This window comes from Ixodes scapularis, unplaced genomic scaffold (genome assembly GCF_016920785.2).
Source record: "Ixodes scapularis isolate PalLabHiFi unplaced genomic scaffold, ASM1692078v2 PGA_scaffold7__128_contigs__length_106722199, whole genome shotgun sequence".
NCBI lineage: Eukaryota > Metazoa > Arthropoda > Arachnida > Ixodida > Ixodidae > Ixodes > Ixodes scapularis.
Genome location: NW_024609882.1, coordinates 39189665 through 39209301, shown reverse-complemented (window position 1 = coordinate 39209301; position 19637 = coordinate 39189665). Strand labels below are relative to the sequence as shown.

At 44.4% G+C, this 19637-nt stretch overlaps 1 protein-coding gene across 1 annotated transcript in view; it reads right to left on the bottom strand.

Moving 5' to 3' along the window:
• Nucleotides 1-12237: 12237 nt before the first annotated feature.
• LOC8029804 overlaps nt 12238-19637 on the bottom strand; it is a 48026-nt gene continuing 40626 nt past the window's right edge. The window contains exons 8-10 of the mRNA XM_040503821.2: nt 15320-15477; nt 14657-14777; nt 12238-13381 (exon numbers count right to left, since the gene is read on the bottom strand). Coding sequence (XP_040359755.1) covers nt 12475-13381; nt 14657-14777; nt 15320-15477 — 1186 coding nt within the window. The 3' untranslated portion in view covers nt 12238-12474. The remainder of the gene's footprint in view (nt 13382-14656; nt 14778-15319; nt 15478-19637) is intronic.

The window sequence follows — 19637 nt, the reverse complement described above, 5'->3', positions numbered from 1 at the left end:
ATGTAGCTCATGATTTCAATCGTGATTTAAATCAAACTAGTTTTACCATGATGGTTTGAATCGAATTTTTCTTGCAAAATGAATTACAAAAATGTTTTCATTTGCCGTTTGTCTATCATTTGAGGCTTTCGTTGTGCATTTGTTTTGTACTGACATAAGATAATCATCCGGCAAGAAAGATCTATATCAAGCGGAACACGCTCATAAAGCTTTGCTCTTCTGAACAAATCGGGTCGTTGAGATTTATCTACATTTCCTCTTCGTTCGTCAATTACGCAACTTTTCATTGCAAGCACATCAGAACGCGAAAGAAACAAACACTAGAAAAAAATGAAAGCCGTTTACAACTCCGTGTAACGCCAAATTAGACCGCAGCTCTCGAGGAGAAGGAGGGAAGGGTACTGAGGAGAGGGTATACCCCTCCTCCCTCCTCCTCACCTCCTCATCCTTCCTGCTACTCCTCCCTCCAAGCGGGGTCGGCGTCGGCGTAACCGTGAGGTCACGTGACCCTCATGACGTCGCGTAACCCTCGTGACCTCACGAGGGTCACGTGACCTCACGGCAGTCACCTGACTTCAGGGGGTCACGTGACCTCAGGGGGTCGCGTGACCCCCGTGACGTCACGTGACCCCGCGCGGACGTTTCGGCACGGTGCCCAGACGTAACCATGCCGAAACGTCGCCGCGGTTACGCCGACTGCGACGGCGACGGCGACGCCACTCAAGCTGGAAACGGGCGCCTAAGAGCTGCGTTCTAAAGGTTATGTCTTATTGCAAGCAAAGGAAAGCACAAAAAACAAAAGCTATCTTAAAAAGTCAAGCTGTTTTTGTTCTAGTTTGGCTGGGGCGGTTACATCAACAAAGCTTTCTTTAACCATACTTAAACTAATTCTTTCTTCCTCTTTATAATCAGTTATCGGGTGTGTCGATCAATCAGTCTACCATGTTTAAGAATACATCTAGTAATTAAGAGTCATTATTTTAGCTTCAATCATGTAAATCATAGTAATCTGGAGTAAATCAAATATATAAAGTTTAAATCAAATAAATCTGATGCAGTTTATATTTTTCAAAACAACTGAAGCCTTAATCTAACAAGCGGGACCGAAAATCCGGGACATCTTTGCCTTCGACAATTGGCCAGTTGCACACCGTTGATTAATCGCAGCGGGCAGCAATGTCACCGTCCATCGATCCCGCTCGGTCCTTTCGGGTAGATTGAACTCCCAGAACCCAAAGTCCCTTGATAATTTTTTTACAAGTAAGGACAACCAATACAAATGACAAAGCAGATTCCACTGGAACAAAATGGCGGCATTCGGTTCAAATCTCTGCTGTGCACCGCCATTTGCTTTCTAAAATCTGCACCGTCACGCAGTCGGCGCTTCAAAGAATGTCAATGCTTGTCGGAAGCTCGTGTCTAGGGACTTTACCTTAACCGCCTACTCGACTTCATGTTTGAAGCCGGGCTAGGCTTCCACGTGCAAGCCCACCCTCGTATGTCTGCGTCACGGCTGCGTGCACATCGGCACTTTACACTTCCCCTTTTCCCTTTTTGTGGTTTCAATAAAACGGTTTCACTAGCTCATGAAATATCGTCACACTACGAGAAGGCTGGCTCAATGCTTGGGCGTTCACTTGTAGTGTGAAGGCGGCGAAATATAGGTGCACAGGCTTTGCTCGTGGATGTTGTAGTGATTCATGGCAAGCATTCGTATCGCACATTTTAACTTTTATTTTTTTATGCAATCGACGCGCTTAGGCTTTGCTGATAACTGTAATCGGGCGTAGAAAACAGCCGGGGTGTTCAGATGAACACTAAAACTGTGAAGTATAGAACTACTAAACTCTGCTTCACAAACACTAAAGGTTTACATTCTGCCACTGTCAGTTGCCATTTTTTCCTGTTTGAATTTGGTAGAAGTTCGTGCTTGGGGTGCTACCAAATGTGACATCGACGTTGATAAATCCTCCTGATTATCGCCACCTGCTAGCTTCATTTGTTTTCTCCGCTATGAGTCTCCTTCTTAATATATGGAAAGCGATCGTATGATTCCCCAGACCCCGGGTACATTTCATCTTACTCACAAGCATTGCAAGTTTCTATAGACATGCGCATCAGGTGTTTGAGAAAACGATGTCTTCCGCCCAGTCTCTCTTTTATGCCAAGTGATGGTCGAAATTTTAGTGTGTTCAGTAACTAGACGTAATGTCATTTGAAAATCCTTTCTCATCGCTCTCGGAGTCCCACGGTATTAGAATATAGTAGGCCAGAGAGAACCGTGAAAAGTTTGAAAACCTCCAAGGCTCGTTTTTGTGAACTTTTAGTGACAAGTCAATTACCGCTTATCATCATGCCCCCAAGCAGTCGTATCCAAGTTCCAACACATCACAAAGCAGCTTGGGTGCGTACGCTTTGGGACCACCTTTATTTTCACGACATTCACTTGTTCGAACATAACGACGTAGCAGCCGCATAGATTCAAACGGCACCTTGACTGTTTAAATTGTGGTCGCTTTTTTCGGTAATCTCGCTGTTTCAATAATTGTCCCGAATCGGTATAAGCTTCGCTCGTCTCCCATGGAGTGACACAACACAACGAGAAGACAGCGAATGGGTTTACTGTACTTCACGGCTGCCCGTCCCCGAGAGCCGGCAGTCCCGGCCCACCGACCCGGGTTGCCACCGTCGCTTGGAGCTCGCAGTCGGAATCCGTGTCCACACCTCTGTATCGTCCTTCCCAAGCCAGCGCTGCGTAGGCTAGCTGCCGAGGGCTATCATAGCCCGAGTCTCGCTGCGGGACCGCTCCGGGATCGTCATGGCCCAGGCCGGTATGGCCAAGGCTCGCCGTTCCCGCCGGTCCTGGTCGGGACCTCGCTTGTGGACCCCACCGGGGATCGCCATATGCCAGAGCAGGCAGACCGGCTGCATCGTTCCTGACCGACCCCCAGCCTCGCGCAGCATGCTGTGTCTGGCGCCAGCTCGTGTCTTCTCGGCCGACCGCCTGTCACATGCCCTCCGCCCGTCTTCTCCCACCCTCGACTCCCACAAACTTCAGGCTTCCCATATATATACCGCTGTCAAATCTTCGAAGGCGGTTCCGTTCAGCTATACCAACAGCACCTAGAATAATCAGAGCCTGAGAACAGCCTTTACTGACTCCACAGAACGTCTCAGCCCTAGCACAGCGCCAACCGAGCCATTGGCCCGAAGCCCGACGCCGAGCGTCCTTGGACGCGTTGATTGGACACGAGGCACAGCCGAATGCTGACGCATCGTTCGCGTCCAATCTGTGTCAGCGTTCGATCTCACTGGGATTGCGTCAAAGTTCTAGTGCGCATGCTGTGATCATTTTATAAGTGGTATCCACTACATTTTGTTTCAGCGTACCTCAGCAAAGGGCGTACGTTTCTTGTCTCGTGAGCTTTTGAAAGCGAGGGAGCAAAGTTGCTCACCACCTCGCCACAGCGTTAGCGCACCAGGACGGCACGTTGGTCACGTGCCTAGATCTTACATTACGATTAGTTCCCTAGAGTCCTAGCTTCTGACCGTTGCTCAGGTATGCTAAAATAGAGTACTATACGCGACTCCATCGACCTGTAGAGGATGCCACTACCGGGCAAATATGGCGGCTTAAAACTGGTCATTCCGTGCCATGTGCCAGGTCAACGCTCAACTCACAGGTCAACGCACAATGTTGGGATATCAGCGAGCAAGCATTCGACTCAAAATGGCTTGCCCCGCTTTTTAACCGCCACGTTTCGAACCTGCGGCGATGTGTTGGCGGAAGCGAGCTTCCAGAGGCTTGACTTTCTTCGAGGAAGCAATGAACGCACTGCCTGCTGCACTTCCACGGTGATCATGAACGTTGATAAACGCATAATATCTGGTTCACGCGGTTGCGTAGGTTGCGTTCAGAGCAACACGGGTAACAAGCTGATACTTCAGTTACGACCGGGTCACCGAGACAAGTGTTCTATCGCGGAAACCACCGACAACATATAATCACGAAGCCATATGAGACAAGCGAAAATCGCGAAAGACCTCTACCAACCAGTTCGATGTTCTCCCTCTAGGTGCCATTCGTTTTGCTGGTGTCGCCAATGTCCCGCCTCCTATACTTCGCTTCCTCTTAAGTCCAGACGCAGCAGACGCTAATTGGACTAATGAGACAGCATCACAAGGGCACAATCATGGCGTTCGTCATGTTTCTGTACATGTTCTATCATTGCTCAACCACTCATAAACAGAAAATGCACATTGACTTGCGCTTTTGGCGCTGTTTGATTGGCCCCATTAGCTCGTAGCGTCGCATGCGTCTAAACTTAAGCTGAAACGAAATATATACAAAGTGTATATTTAACGAAAGTGCCTAAATGTTTGAGTCCTTTATCCTGCATGCCACGTGCATTCGCGCTACGAAAAGGAGTTACCTGTTTGTTTGTTTTTCGCTCTTTTTTTCAGAATGGAGAAACAGCAGTCCTGCTGCTGGGACGCTTTCCACAACAATAACTTTCAGCAAATGTTTTGTGTTCCGCTTACCGCACGTTGTATACCGTGACCGCGGGCGCAATTAAAGGGGCGACGCAACGGTTTTCGTACTTCGCGCAGATACCTCTTACAAGGAATTCCTGACGTCAGTGACCTATGAAAAACGCGTTCGTTTTTCACCTCACGCCATAGAATTCGCAGAAAACAACTAAAGGAAAACGAGCAGCGTTTACACCCTCAACTCGCAGTCAGAACAAGCGGCCAGGTGATCTGGAGCCGATTATATGCCCCCAATGTTGATCATAGCCACGTGCTTGAGTTGGCTATGGACACGCGCTGAGTTCCAGACACTGTTATGGTTTGGCAAGAGTCGTCATTGCAGCGATTGGATACGGGCCACTACCCGAAGGCTCGGCAAGTTATTCATTATCACGAACCCAAATCGAGTGGTCACGCAATGCTCGGGTCTAATCTATCAGCAGAATTCAAATATCTTCACAGGGGGGTACTGCGACCCTCTGCTACGTCATCGAGATTTGAAAAGAAAAGAGTGAAATAAAATGCTCGTTTTTGTCCTCGAAATTACATCGCAACAAAGGAGTCTCTTGGCCAGTGGCGTTGCGTGCGAGTATACTTGGGTCCCACTGTAGTAACAGTGAGCTCGTGTAAAGTGAAAAACATTTCAAGCGAATATTGTTGCACTGCCCTTCTAAAAGCATGTTTCAAAGGTTCCGGTAGTGCAGTACGCGGAACACGGTAATGGTTTCCTAAATGTCCCTAATGATTATTGACACGAACGTATACAGTCACTGAAAGCTTCAGAAACCCAGGCCGTGATTTCTCGCGTTCGCGCTTTTTGCTTTGTGACTCGTTTTACGGCGTTCTTACCTGCTATTTCCACAGGATAGTGGGTAGACCTCAAAGCAGCTAGCATTGAGGGATACCCACTATTCTTTAATCAGAGCCAATCAGAGCTCGGGTCTCTGACGTCCACCACAACCCCTGCAAAATAAACCGACGAACTTGCGCTCCACATAGCTACAAAAAGTTTTAGTTCAGGGATAGGGGAATAAATGCGACGACTTCGTTTATATATATAAAAAAATAAAGACAATGATCTAACCATTTCTGAACAATCGGTGCGGACATAAATTGAACGACACGTTCGTTACGGAAGCTTCTAAATTGGCTAAGTTGATTGTATGGATGTTTACACAGAGCGAAGTTAGTGTGTCTGTACACGTAATGAATTCTTGCCGCCCTGTAGACGGGACGTCTGCCAGCGCTACGCCACGTCTATACCCCAAGGCCCATCAGTATTTATCACGCAATAATGACTACAGGAACCCATGCCACTGGCAAAGTTCGTTTATTTTCAACTTCAGTAATGTCGCGCATTTAATCCCCTCCCCTCCGCTTCGCGTTTCCGTCGTCATGCCACCGCAGTTTTCGGTGCACCGACGGACAAGCGTTAGCTCGCCGCCCCTTTCTTCCAATTTTTTTTTTTTTCGTTGGATCAAGACGTTGTTTTACTTCGAGGTCTGTGTATCGGAAAATGGTGTTATTTTGAGAAGAGAGCAAATAATTGGCAAAGAACGAACGAACCAACCAACCAACAAATAAACCTTGTGTGCGTCATAGGTTTCTGGCAATTCAAATAAGGTTCGGCAGTAGCGCTTGTTAACAAGCGTGTCTCCCTATGGCTGGTTATTGACGTACGTTCAAGCGTAGGAAAGATGCGGCTCACAAGATCTGTTTCGAATGACTTCGAAGAGTGCTCCTTCTGCAGTATAGGGGTATTCACAAGGGGCTATAGCTGGGTCCGTGGCTCCTGAGCACGAGCTGGTGGTGAGCTTCCACGGTGATTTCGCAACGTGGAGTTCAGGTCATCAAGATTGCCGGTCTTGGCAGCCTTAACATGTGAGCTTGTTTTGAGCATACGCAGTGAATGACGTACTCAAATATGGAGTCCAGTGAAGTCCTCATACACTGCAAAGTTCTCCTTATATTTCATTTAAGTGAACTGTTTCAAGGTATAGAGTAACTGTTTCAGGGTATACAATTTAGGCCCGGTCAAATTGAAGCACATAAAAAACTAGAGCTGGGTAAATATAGATTAGCATTCGGATTAATCGATTAAACCTGTATTCGTGAATATTTTTTTAATCGCGCTGAATCGGTTTAAAGTTGAGTCAGAAATTTCCGGAGGAATGTAAAAATGCTAGCTTTACTACTTGTGCGTATTGATGTACGCGTATACCAGGAGACAGCACTGTTGTACACCACGGTAAAATACTTTAGCAGTCATTATAATTGTAATCTAGAGTGAGCATAAAGCTTAAAAATTATTTTAAAATTCGCTAATCATAAATTAAATTTCCCGGGATATTTTTTTTTTTGGAAGGGGGGGGGGGGGGAAGGGACGTCGAGTTTTAAAGAATTGGGTTGTGGGGATGTTTATACAGCGTGTAGTTGGTCAGCCATTAAAGTTGCGACGAGTCACACGCTGTAGATGAGCAATTTAGCCAGTGCAGTACAACCGCTAGCCTGGGGTCTTTAACATACACCACGCAGTAGTGATACACGACCGCACGCCGGTACGATGCTCATCCAAATCGAAACGGGAAGGGGTGGGGCTCGAACCCAGGATCCCTGGGTTCTGCATCGCGAGCTTTCGCCCCACGTGCGTCGAGCTGGGTGTGCGCTTTAGCCCACTCGGCCACCGATCCCCCCCCGAGTTTTAAAGAGGCGATGCATTCAACCATGGATGCCAAAGCTAAATCAGGAAGATAAAAAAATGTATACTTTTGAGAATTTATTCCTATGTTGTACCTGAGCCCGTTTGCTCGAAGCCGGTTAACTTTAACCGCGATAAAAAGTTAGCCGCCCTTCCCTACTAGGTACCTACAAGTAGCTAGCCAGGTTTGACGAGGGCTGGATGAGCGATAGCTCCGTGTTTTATAATGGCGTTGTAGCCGGTGTCACCTACTGGTTATAGCGAATATAGGTGACTTTCGGGGTAAAGTTCTCGAAAGTCACCTTTCGATAAATTTCGGGAGCAGGCCCATGCAACACGCGATACCACGTTTCGCGACGCGGCGCGGCATACATTTGAGCTAACAAAAAAAAAAAAAACTTTTAGTTGCTCGTGGGGCAGATTTCGGGTGAGGTAAAACCAACGTTACTAAACCACTCAGGTGGGAAACTGCCATAGAGACTGCTCTGAAAAAGTGGCCCCGATCTGTCCTCGAGCACCGAGCTAATGGCTTACACAACGCCACCATTTCTCCCGCAGCGGCCAGTCGGGCAACCGCACGTTACTTCTATTTTGGCTTTAATCGGCCATTTTGGCGCCGAAACAGATACAGCGGAAGAGGTTACAGGGGCGCCACCCTCGTCTCCCCAGCGGACGCGCCGCGTGTTACTACCGAAGTTAAAACGCACCTAGGTCGGGACGCGCTACCTGAAAGCACCGCTGAGGCCATGGTTATTAATTAATATTAATTTTGCTGCAAAACCTTGCAAACTTAAGATGTTAAAAACATCACGCGCCCTTCATTTTCTACTAAACTCCAATAAATTTCATACAAAAGAGTCTTTTTTGTTTCTTTTTACCCAAAAACATGCTTTCTAAAAGCTCAAGGCGACCACAGTACAAACAACTGATAAAGAGTGGCGCTCTTGTCGTATTTAGCTCGGTCTCGGTGGACGCCAGCGGCCCAGGTTTCGACGGCGAGTTTCCCTACTGAGTGTTTTAGTAACGTTAGGTAAAACTAAATTAACACTTGTTTGGAAACTTTGTAACTATTTGACTGTCTGAAGTGAAGACAAGTCTCGTTGAAATTTCCTTCCAAGTTCGAAGGAGGACGACGAAGTTCAGTCCTAGAAACGTTGAGGAAAGCGTGAGCGGTGAAAGGCGGGCGGTACACCGGCAGCATGGTTGGCCAGCATGTAAGAATTGTATATAACATCATCGTAAATTGAAAACCGTGTAATTCGGTTCCAGATAAAATATACACTTTACTAAATTACCCAAGCATCGAGGAGAATGCTGAAAGTAATTCTACGCTCCGCTCGCGCCGGCCTTCTCGTTAAAAAAGATTTAAAGTTAATAATCATAAGGCTTTGACGAACGCGCGCGAAAGGTAAAATTAGTTTTAGGCTTTTGCTTTAGAACAGTTATTATTGCAGACGCCAGGACGTGCATCGCGTGTAACCACACTCGTAGCATGCACCTTGGTGCTTGGGAAATTTAGCAAAAGGTCTACTGAGACCAACTAAAGTCACTGGATTTTGGGAATGTAGCGCCAAGCTCCCCGTGTGGTCACCATTTTGGTCTGTGAAATAAGCAATTTCCCCTTAACCCTTACGTTCTTGGTGAGCTGATCTAAATTCGCTGGTGACGGCTTTATGGAGACGTTTTTTTTGTATACCGAGATTTCGCTACCCACACACCGGTGAAACAAGCGTACATCTTCGTACCACCACCACACGTTGTGTCGGTGCTTGGAGGCACTGAACAATAATTTTACTTTTCTTGAAATACGCAAGAAAAAGAATATAATTGTGAGAGATAAGTGGAGATAAGCATGATTGATAAGTTGATTGCATACACTGTGCCAAAGACACTTATATTGGCGAGGAACACTTCCGGTACGATGGTGCTCCATGGTGATCTTGGCGCGACTGGTTTAGAACGACCCTCTGGAAGCTTCGAAGATTTGAAAGTACCGAGATGGCGATTTTCATGTCAACATAGACAGTTTAGCCAATCTCCTTGCGAGGTTTTGGTCGTCTGAATGATAGTATCTGTTTGTGTCCGACTAGCAGGCAGGGAAGGCGATGGCGCAACTTTCCCAGGATCCAGTTACTTTAGAACCAACGAGGTAGAGGGGCATAGAGCGATAAACTGGTATCCCGTTCACCAGGCAAAAGTGACCCCACCTGACTGCCGCCATGTTGTACAATGTCCAAGGATAAAAAAGAAAGGCATGGATTAGCGGCAATGAACAGGTAAAGCATATCAACAAATACGTGAAATTTGCGGTGGTTGTAATATATAAAATTCCATTGGGCTCCTGCAAGGTTTACATAGGCCAGACTTGGAGGTGTTTGAATGAACGGTTGCGTGAACATTATTTGTCACTGCGTTCAACAACAGGAGCACATTTACACATACATTGCAGAGATTGACGTTGCATTCTCAACTTTCAAGGCATTACAATCGTTGGGAGAGGTAAAGAAAAGGTGGCGAGAGAGGTACTGGAAGCATACATGATAAAGAAGGAACGTCCTGATAAGTGTATCAGTCAGCCCTCACTTTTCCTTTACAAAAAAGAAGTGGATTTTATTGACTCGTGTGGGTGGCCGAGTCCTTGATGACTAGTCACATTTCTGTAATATGTGTGGCCTTTTGCTGTTTCTATTTTCCAATAAAAATTTACTTGATAGTCAGCGCTCGTCCTGTTTGCCTCTCCGTCTTCGTATTCGTCTTTATTGTGCGCTTTCACTACTTTTCAACATGCATAACCAACTCGCCTGCATCGCTACGTTAGTCCAATAGTTTTAGTTTGTTTCTTCGCTATATATTGGAAATTCTACAGAAACTTGTCCCTGGGTATAGACTTTTGCAATGTTTACAAAATTTCAGTACAGTGTACGCTCTTCACAGACAAAGAGGTGCGTCTTCGTCGCTTCAGAAAGCGAGCAAAACACATGCCAAGCGCGCGAAGACTCAAAATGGCACCGACCACACGCTCTTTTCTGGAGAGGTTTATAGACGCTTTAAACACGCGCCAGTTTAAGCCGCCATTGCCGACCCTCTCTTGTCTTACCGAGATGCCGAGCCACTGAAGCGGGCGTTGGCCAGCCTCCACTAGGACCTATGCTGGGGAGAAGGACACAGGAGCACCTAAAGTGGCAATAACCTGTCCTGCTGGGGCAATGGTGAAGTGAAGCGAACGGAATAAGAGGAAAGAAAAACTGAAGGTCGGTTATGGTGGCGCTCATGCACAGTTGCTTGAAAGCCGTCTATAGTTCGTACATTCGTACAGCGCTTGCACACGAATGTGAGCACGCGTGCCCATAAAAAAGGCATAATGATCTTTCCTCGTGATATCCCGCTCGCGTGCTTTCACTTCATTGACCGTTCAAACACAAAACGGTCTGGACTCCATGGTGTGTGACCTTGCCTGCTTCGGGCAACAGAAAGTGTTTTGTCTACTTTGTCTTCGAGCAGCAGAAAGAGTTTTGCCATCAATATATAGTTCGAAAGAAATAACTTCATTTTAGGACATAGGTGTCGTTAATTACTTTGGTTCATGTTTACAATCTGTTCGAGTGAAGTTTAAAAAAAAAGAAGATAAATATTTAATAAGCATTTCTAAACGTTTTACACAAAGCATTTTATTTGTAACCCACGACGTAAAAGGGGTACTCCAGCGTTTTCTTCATAGTCCCCGACCTGTCCGAAATTTACAAATAAACATCACTGAAATGGTAACTCAAATATTGGTCCAAATTTTTTTTATTGAAGTTACTGAATTTATAATTTTGGTCCTCGCCGTGTTTTTTAATGTGAAAGTCTCTACTGGCAACAATAAAAAAGTGACGTAAGGGGAAGGCAGGGGGTTCACTCTTTCGATTGTAGACTGTTCCCAACTGATTACAAGCGGTTTCATGGCATCAAATGAATGCTTTGGAAGTTTGCTCCAGCACCGGTGCAGCTGCATGAGAGAAATACTTGGCATGGGCCATTTTTAGACTACCTGCTCGACCTGCAAGCCGGCCTTGCACTAACGTCTCGCCACTGAAAAGCGCGGGTGTGATCGACTGTTGGTTTGGCATAATTTTCACTTGCCGATTTCACGATAGATGTTCTGAATTTCGCGATACTAAATATCATCCCGTAAAGAACAAAGGCCGGTGATGCCAAAAATATTGTCAGTTGGGGCAGGTCACGAAAGCCCTGGAGTACCGCTTTAAGTAAAACTCGGAAGAGCCGTAAATCATTTGCTTTGTTTATTTTTAAACTCACCTTTGTGAAGACCATGTTCGGGTTTACACAATGTCTTGTGATTAAATATAATGTGTCTTCCGTATGAGACATCACATAGCACACTTTCTATTATTCTAACAAGAACGCCTTAATAAAAGAAAGCTTCCGACAAACTTGTGTCGACGAAAGGCACTGGTATTGAAGAAATAAAGCAGACACATTAGTTCCTTTTGCTTCCTTAATATTTCTTGATGTATTATATAGGAGCATATTGCGTCACACCGGAAGAGACGCGGAATATAGTCTTTGTTGAAAATACTGCGACATACCCGGATCCCTGGCTCAAAGAGGAATCAATAAAAAGCAGTATGTGGCGAAGGGTAGCGAGTTGAAAAAAGAAGAAAAAAAAAAAAAAGAACTTTGGTTAGTAATATTTTAGGAAAATCTAATCTGTTTGGGAACTGTCATATTTGCACATTCACGGTGGCAGCTTTTTCGCTTGAATGAAAGAAGACTATGCAGAGATGCCGTTTTCTGGGCCTCTTTATATTTTCTTCTGCACTTGTTTTTAGTTATCTCACCCGTAACTAAAGAAACCCACACGTTTATCAGCGTGTTTCAGCTACCACATTCAAAAATACCCCAATTGGAAGCACACTATAAACTCGACATAATCTTGCTCTGAATCAACGTGTATTTACATAGTATGATGACTTTTGTGCGTGGATGATACTCTAGTTCACCTTCGTCATACGTTCGCGTCTTTCACCATTGCAAGGCATAACTAGCAAGAGTTTTGACTTATATGCCGTACTGTGACTTAAGAAACAACTGTACACCTCATTGATTTCGCTAACAATAAGCTCGTGCTTGTTGGTTAACTCCAGCGACCAAAGGGCGTTTTATCATTAGTACACTGTCAGCGATTGATGTTCAACAAACGATCGTGGGCTCTTTCGTCCCAGCAATAGTTCACCCATCACCAATTAGCGCATCATAGTTACCCTAACCCTTTTGTCCTTCTCATTCTTCTTCTCCTCCTCCTTCTGCTTGTCTTCCTCCGGCAGAGGAGGTCTGTGGTGCGCTAACCTCAGCTCCTCGTCCAGCTGTAACCTTGTCAGCTTGCAGTCTATCAGAAAGGTGGCTACAAGAGGCAGCCTCCACTTGCCTTTAAGCTTAGGCTTGGGCATCGCGAAGATGACCAACTTAAACATTCCCACACGCTGGGGCACGATCTGAAACGTCACTTTCTTGTCCTTGTCCTCCCTGGTGATCATGCCCTTAAGATCCATCTCCACACCGTCGGCGTCCAGAAGCTGATGACTCACCAGCATGGTCTCTGACAGGCCTATGGTCAGCTTACGCTTGGCGCCCCAAGACACTATCACTGGTCCGGTCTGATCGACCAAGCGCATGTTGTAATCGTAGAAGGTCTGGGTGGGTCCCCAGGGCACCTCGTTGAGGGGATACGGAAACAGGTACTTCTTGGCACGAAGACACTCCATCAGGAAGATGCCGATGTTCTGGAGACTCGCCGCGCCGTCGGTGGCGGTGTCACCGCGCATGTCCCGTTCTGGCTTGGCGTAGATCTTGAGGAAGTAGCGTCCTTCCGCCGGCGGCGTGACGCCGAAGCAGGCCACCGTCCTGTCTTCGAGGAGGTGACAGAACACGTAGCTGTTGAGGGTTGCGTTCTCGATTTCGTCGGACGGGTAGAACTTGAACTTGTAGCGCATCGGTTCGTGAGAGGCGAGCCGGAGCTCGGTGCGGACACGGAAGATAATTGGGTTCTGGGGCTTGGTGCGGATGCGCATGTTGAACTGGAAGAAATGCGGCGTCATCTTGGGAAGAGAGTTGAACTCCTCCAGGGTTAAGGGCTTGTCAAGGAGCTGCCACCTGGAAATAGATAGAAAACATCATGATATCGCCACTATTAGATATTTCGCTTATATTCATTTCCCTTGAAGCAACAGGATCATTATGGCTTGCCTGCGACGTCATTGACCATGTTGGTGGATATGCGAAATCGATGCTACAGAACCGACGCGCTCAGCAGCAAAGCCACCCCAATGGCTGCTGATGTGGCGTCAATACAAACCATATATTGACTTTGACACTCGTAGTCAATTCAAATTTGAGGAAGCGGATACGATATAAATAGCTTCCACATAACTCAACTCATCTCGGTTTGTCAAGTAAGATATCCGCTGTGTGAGTATTTACTTTTAGCAAACATTCGATCACTTTCCGGGAAGGGCAAATGACAGTTCTGTCACTTTGTTTTTTCCTCAAATTCTGAAAAGGGCTACACGCTCTGTCGGGACCTCTTCCTGTTTAGAACTACGCCGTATATTTGAATTCACAACTCATTTAAATGTTGCTTTTAAACATAACACCTTCTTTTTTTTCTTTTTTTTTGACAGATTTTAGTGTTTGTTTCTATCCGAGCTTTGACAAAAGTTTTTTTATTGCAGACACGAGGGCTTATTAAGCTGAATACTTTATGACAGGCAAGAACGTCCAAACAGAATAGCATTTAACATAAGGCCGGTTTAACTTCTTTGCGTTACTTTTCTCTGTCAATAAAAAATCCTTCTTGAACTTGGCCACGCCCTCTAAAATGAAGAATATGAGTTTCTCTAGAGACCTTTTTTGCAAGTGCGCCGCCATCTTTAATAGTCGTCACTTCCAGTATAGGCGGTAACCTTGTTTTGCCTTTGCCACGCCAATAGAAGGCATTTAGGACATAAGCGTAACCGTCACTTTTTCTCGTGTTGCCTCCCCTTTATTTGTTTACTATTTGCAGGTTGAAACATTTGATTATTTTTTCATCGCCCATACCGGATACGCCTATTAGGTGGCTGGGGACAAGAGTACACAGAAAAGGTCTATAAACAAAATATTTTTTTTATCTTTATCAAAGAAACCCGTTACAGGATACGTAAGAAAGCTGCACACTAAATGTAACGAACACACCTGTGCTTTCTTTAGGATAATAACGCCCCATGCCCCATGGTTAGTGGCCTAAATTCTACAAAAATGAAGCTGTGGTCGGGAAAGAAGACAACGCAGATTAATGCGCTATAAAACGGAACCTTTAAGAAGTGTTCCTTTGTCCAGGCGGAAGCGAGGTTGCGAGACAAGGTCCTTTGCAAAACTCTGTCGTTTTACCTGGAGTAATTCTTTTCCATTTCGTCGTGGGGAAAGTGCGTCCATATGAGCACCTCAGGGTCGGTCACGAAGAAGTGTTCGTTGATTTTACGCTGGAACTTCCCGGTGTGGTCGGTGAAGCCTGCAAGGTCGACAGGCCGCCATTGTGAAACGCCGCTAAAAAGACATGCGTTTACGGGAAAAAAAACGAAGGAGGGGCTTGGTAAAGCTAGCCTTTAAAACGCTAATTTTGGAAAAAGAAATTTTGTCTATCTGTGTGTGTTAAATACAGTGAGACCGTACATATCGCGTGCTATATTCAGGCGACACCGTCTACACTCTAAAAAGAAGTCCTGCGAGTTCACTTTCCTGCCGAATACGGACAACAATCCGCTGGTAAACTATATTGATTTTCCCCTCAAGAAGAAAGCAAGTTTTCCACATTCCTCCTACGCCGTGCGAAATAATTTTCACAAGATTTGGTTGTCGGAGAAGGCAACGCTTTCGGCGTTTGAAACATGTATGCACCTTTAAGATAACATATATCTAATCTAAAATGTTTCGGTGTATATCTTAATTCTTCACATAAAGGTGGAAATTAATAATACTCTGCAAGGAGCCGGACTTTTCATACAGTTCCTGATGTGAAGACAACTGTAGGCTGAAAGCAGAGCCTGAAATTACCTGTGCCCCACGTGGTGTCTATGAGCCTCCAAGCCCCGAGGATGAACACCGCGTTCCAGGCGTGGGTCACGTCCTGACCCGGGTGGAACTGGTGTCCGGGCCTGTAATCGAAACCCTTGGCGAAGCCCTGCAGCGTTTTCTCCCGGATGCTGGCTAGTCTGGTCGTATTAAAAAAAAAAAAAAAAAGAAGATATTTAATATACGTAAAGTACCGAACGAACGCCTAATTTCGATGTATCGCCCACTTCACATTTGCTTCTTTCTTTTTTTATCTTTCTCTACCACGGGTAAGCGTTCACGCGGGATTTTACGGTAGCACACTGGGAACAAGGTGGGCGCATCAGTTTTCGACCCAATTTATTCCCTAATGCAGCGAAAAAATGAAATGACCCCCGAATCGTGGTTGCACTGGGTCCTACTTGGGGTTAAATCTTATGTGCGTAGGCCGTAGATATTTCGGCGTTTATTTATTTGTAAATATCGGTGTTTTCCGGTTATTTGTTTCGAACGCACGCTAAAAAGGGGGGTTATCGGTAAAAAAGCTAAATAAAAAGTTCAATTTTAAGATGTGAGTGTTTACACCAGAAACAGTCCAAGATTAAACAATAAATTTCAAAAATGCGTTTTTTTTTGTACCGTTTTTATATTTTAAGATTAGCAGAAATTTATCAGAGTTTTTGGTTCTAAACTGTAAACTAATCGAACTTTTATCGGTGTTTTTTGGTTATATCTAAAAAAATCTGCGGTCTGCATAAACTATTGCACAGAAATACGACTCCAATGTAATATGAAGCATTGGTAATTAACCGCACCAGTCTGGCCCCTCATTCAATCTCTATTTAAGGACCTCGAATGAGAAAGAGCAAAGCACTGTTGTTTTTAAGCAGAAAATAATGCGGAAGATTTCTCCGGTTGCTGAAAGGCTGCTTCCGTGTTGTCGGTGGGTAAAAATTGGTTGCTGCGCTGGTATGACAATAACGTAAAAGCCACTGAAAAAAAAAATAACAGCACCTAGGCTTTGGCGTTAACTACAACAAACGAGCAGGCCGAGCCGCTGTCTCTCGATGGATTTATCTTTTCCAGTTACGTCGCACCAATTACCCGATTGTTTATTTACCCTTAAACGTACGAGTGATACTCGGCACAGTTCCGCTTACTTATATGGTCCCGCGAATATTGTTTTAAATCAAATAACGCAGTGTCTTTGCTAACATTACCACTGTAAAGGAAGCCATACTTTTTCTCTTCACTCTACCTCCCGCCGCAGATTCCGCTACGATACCATGAACCCAATCAAGCAGCGCTAAAAGTGTAATTCTCCTTTGTTTGTTTTGCTATTACTGGCAAGAACAAACACACGCAGGAGAAAGAGAAAAACGTAGGTCTACGGCACATATATTCGCTGCGCGGGATTCGTTTATCCAGTGATAGGCGACGCACAGAGACGACGAGCTCCCTGACCATGCACCTTCAGCGCCGCTTGAATGCCTCCATCAGACAGTAGAGTCTTCAACTAGAGAGTTTCGGGGAACCGTTTTTGCACGTCCGATGTGGTATGATGGGCCTTCCGGTGCAAACTACGCATCTGCTACCGCAGACGACTTGGATATGCGCGGTTCGTATCGGAGAGCCCATCGTACCGTATAGAACGTGCAAAAATGGTTCCCTAAAACTCCCTAATGACTCCCTTCTCCAAACGTTGTAGTTCCTCCACGGAAGTAGAAGATTAAAGCTAGTTTAGAATCGAGGGAGCGATTCAGTAAGCAAAGTACTCGAAAATGAAGAAAAGTCGAATGATCCTTAGACGAGTACTGGAAACTGAGCATGCGACCTTCTCTTTCCTGCGAACACGTTCAAGCGTATAGCGACCGTCTTGTGCGGGCGATAGGAATTCGATAGCCGACTGCCGAACACTCACTTCTGTTTGTTGCGCTAATTAATTATTCCTATGTAGAAGAAAGACGTAAGGCTAAGAAGTAACGGCACACACAGTAATTATTGACGACAGTCTATATAACAGCGTTCCTCCAGGTTCCCAGCAGCCATGCTTCCCCACATCGCAGCTGTAGTTATTACCTATCGTACGTTTTATGTAGTAAATTGTTAGTAAAAATGAAGTGACAGTCAGAAAGAGGTAGTAACTACTGCAGTTGCTAACTTCTCACTAGCTTTTTTTAAGAGTGTAGTGATGTGTCTAGCTTTACGTTGTGGCAAAGAAAAACGTCCTAGCGTTCGCTTTGGGGGGACGAAATGCACATATTTTTCTTCTTTCTTTTTTTTAAAATTTGTTTGAGAACACTGAAAATCTTCTTGTGGGATTATAACAGGCAAAGATACATACAAACGCGGTTTTGAGGTGTGTGAAAACAATACAATTCTTAAAAGCGTCACTTTCCTAAATATTCAATAAACTCATTAATTAACTAAGGAGGTGCTGATCAAGAGCACTTAGGAATTACTCTACACTTGTCAAACTAAAGAAATTCGTATAAAGGCTGCTCCAGTCTCTTATGGCAGAAAAAAAATTGTACCTGAAAGTAATATTATTACGTGAATATTCGATAGGTGCATTGCTGTGTTTGTGTCTTGTTCTTGACTGAGAAAAGTTTATATACTTGTTTCTGTCTATTTCAAAGCGTCGTTTAAAAGGAGATGCAAAAATTTAAGTCGTCCTAATTCTGCGCGATCAGCAATGGTCAAAAAGCCGGATCCTTTCAGTAACTCAGTGGGAGACTCCAACCGTCCATGTTTGTGGTATACACATTTTATTGCTTTCCTGTGAACACTTTCAAGGATATTGTTATTGGTTTGTGTATGATGGAAATCAGGCTATGATTGCATATTTTAATACCGCGCGTGCAAGTTTGGTGTGAACAGCTTCATTTCAATACTTGGATATTTTAACGTTCTCTTAAAAATATATTTCAATAAGAACTTTACATGTGACATGTTTTATATGCGCGTTCAAGATTAGATCTGACATTATTACAACACCTAGATACTTGAATTCAGTTACTCTACGCAAGTTTATATAATTTATATCGTAAGAATATTTAGAACATTCTGTTTTCTTTTTAGTCGGGCAAATAGAAACCCTCTTTTCTGCGTTTAGAATCATGCAGTCACTGCACCAGTCTGCCACCTTCCTCAGAGTTCTGTTTAGTAATATGTAGTCATTTTGGAATGAAATATTACGATAAATAACGGAGTATTCTGCAAATAACTTAATGTTTGTTTCGAGGCCGCTTGTAATCTCGTTTATGAGCAGAAGAAATCATATCGGAGCTAAAACATAACCTCGCGGAACTCCGGGCACCACTGCAACTGGGTGAAAAACGTGCCCTTCATTACAAAAAAAAAAAAAAAAAAAAAAATTATATTTTTTATTTCTTTTAATATTTGTCCTTCCCATATAATCTGTTTGACCTTACTTGTAAGTTTGACGTGTGAAACAACGTCAGGCGCCTTTGACAGCCCTAGGAAAATTGCATATATTTGTATTCTGTTGTTTATACCCATCGATAAATTATAATGTGTTTCAATTAGCAGCGTAATATTTAAGAAACCTCTCCTGAAGCCGTGCTGACGCGTGTTTAAGATGTTATGTTTCTGAATAAATTCTGTCATAAAGTTTAAAATTATGTGTTCCAGCAACTTGCAGCATGTACACATTGAGGATGTGGGTTTCTAACTTGAGGTTGAAAAGCTGGCGCCAAACTTATGGATTGAAATAAATTTTGTAATTTTCCACTCCGTTGTAACTGAAGGAAGGAATAGAGACTTGTTGAAAATCAGAACTACTAAGTACTTCCTAATCTATCCATCGTACTTTTTTAAAAACATGTTGGGGATTTCGTCAGGACCACTACCTTTTTAGCGTCTAAATCTAGTAGAAGCTCAAAAACGCCAGATTCCGTGATTTGTAAGATACCAAGGTCTTTGTCTGCGCGATTCTTAGAAGGTAGAACTAGGTTATCGTTACCGCTGTCAACTGCAAAAAATGGACTTAAAGAAACTGCTGAATTGACCTGCCATTCTTTGTGCCTATAAAGTGTTCATATTTTATGTCTTAGACATTCTTCTAATAAGTTCCAAAACGTTTGGGGTGATCCTTTTATAAAATCGTGAAGGGTGTTGTTGTAATGCTTTTTCTTTGCTTTTTAATTTTTAATTTGAGCAACTTAAATAACTCGGGCAAGTTTTTTTTTTTTTTTTTTGTTTAGAGCTTTTTTTGGATGGCTTTCTCAGCCGTTTGACTTTATGTTTAAGATCATTATTCGCACGGTTGATCCATGGATCGTGCTTCCTTGTCATTTTA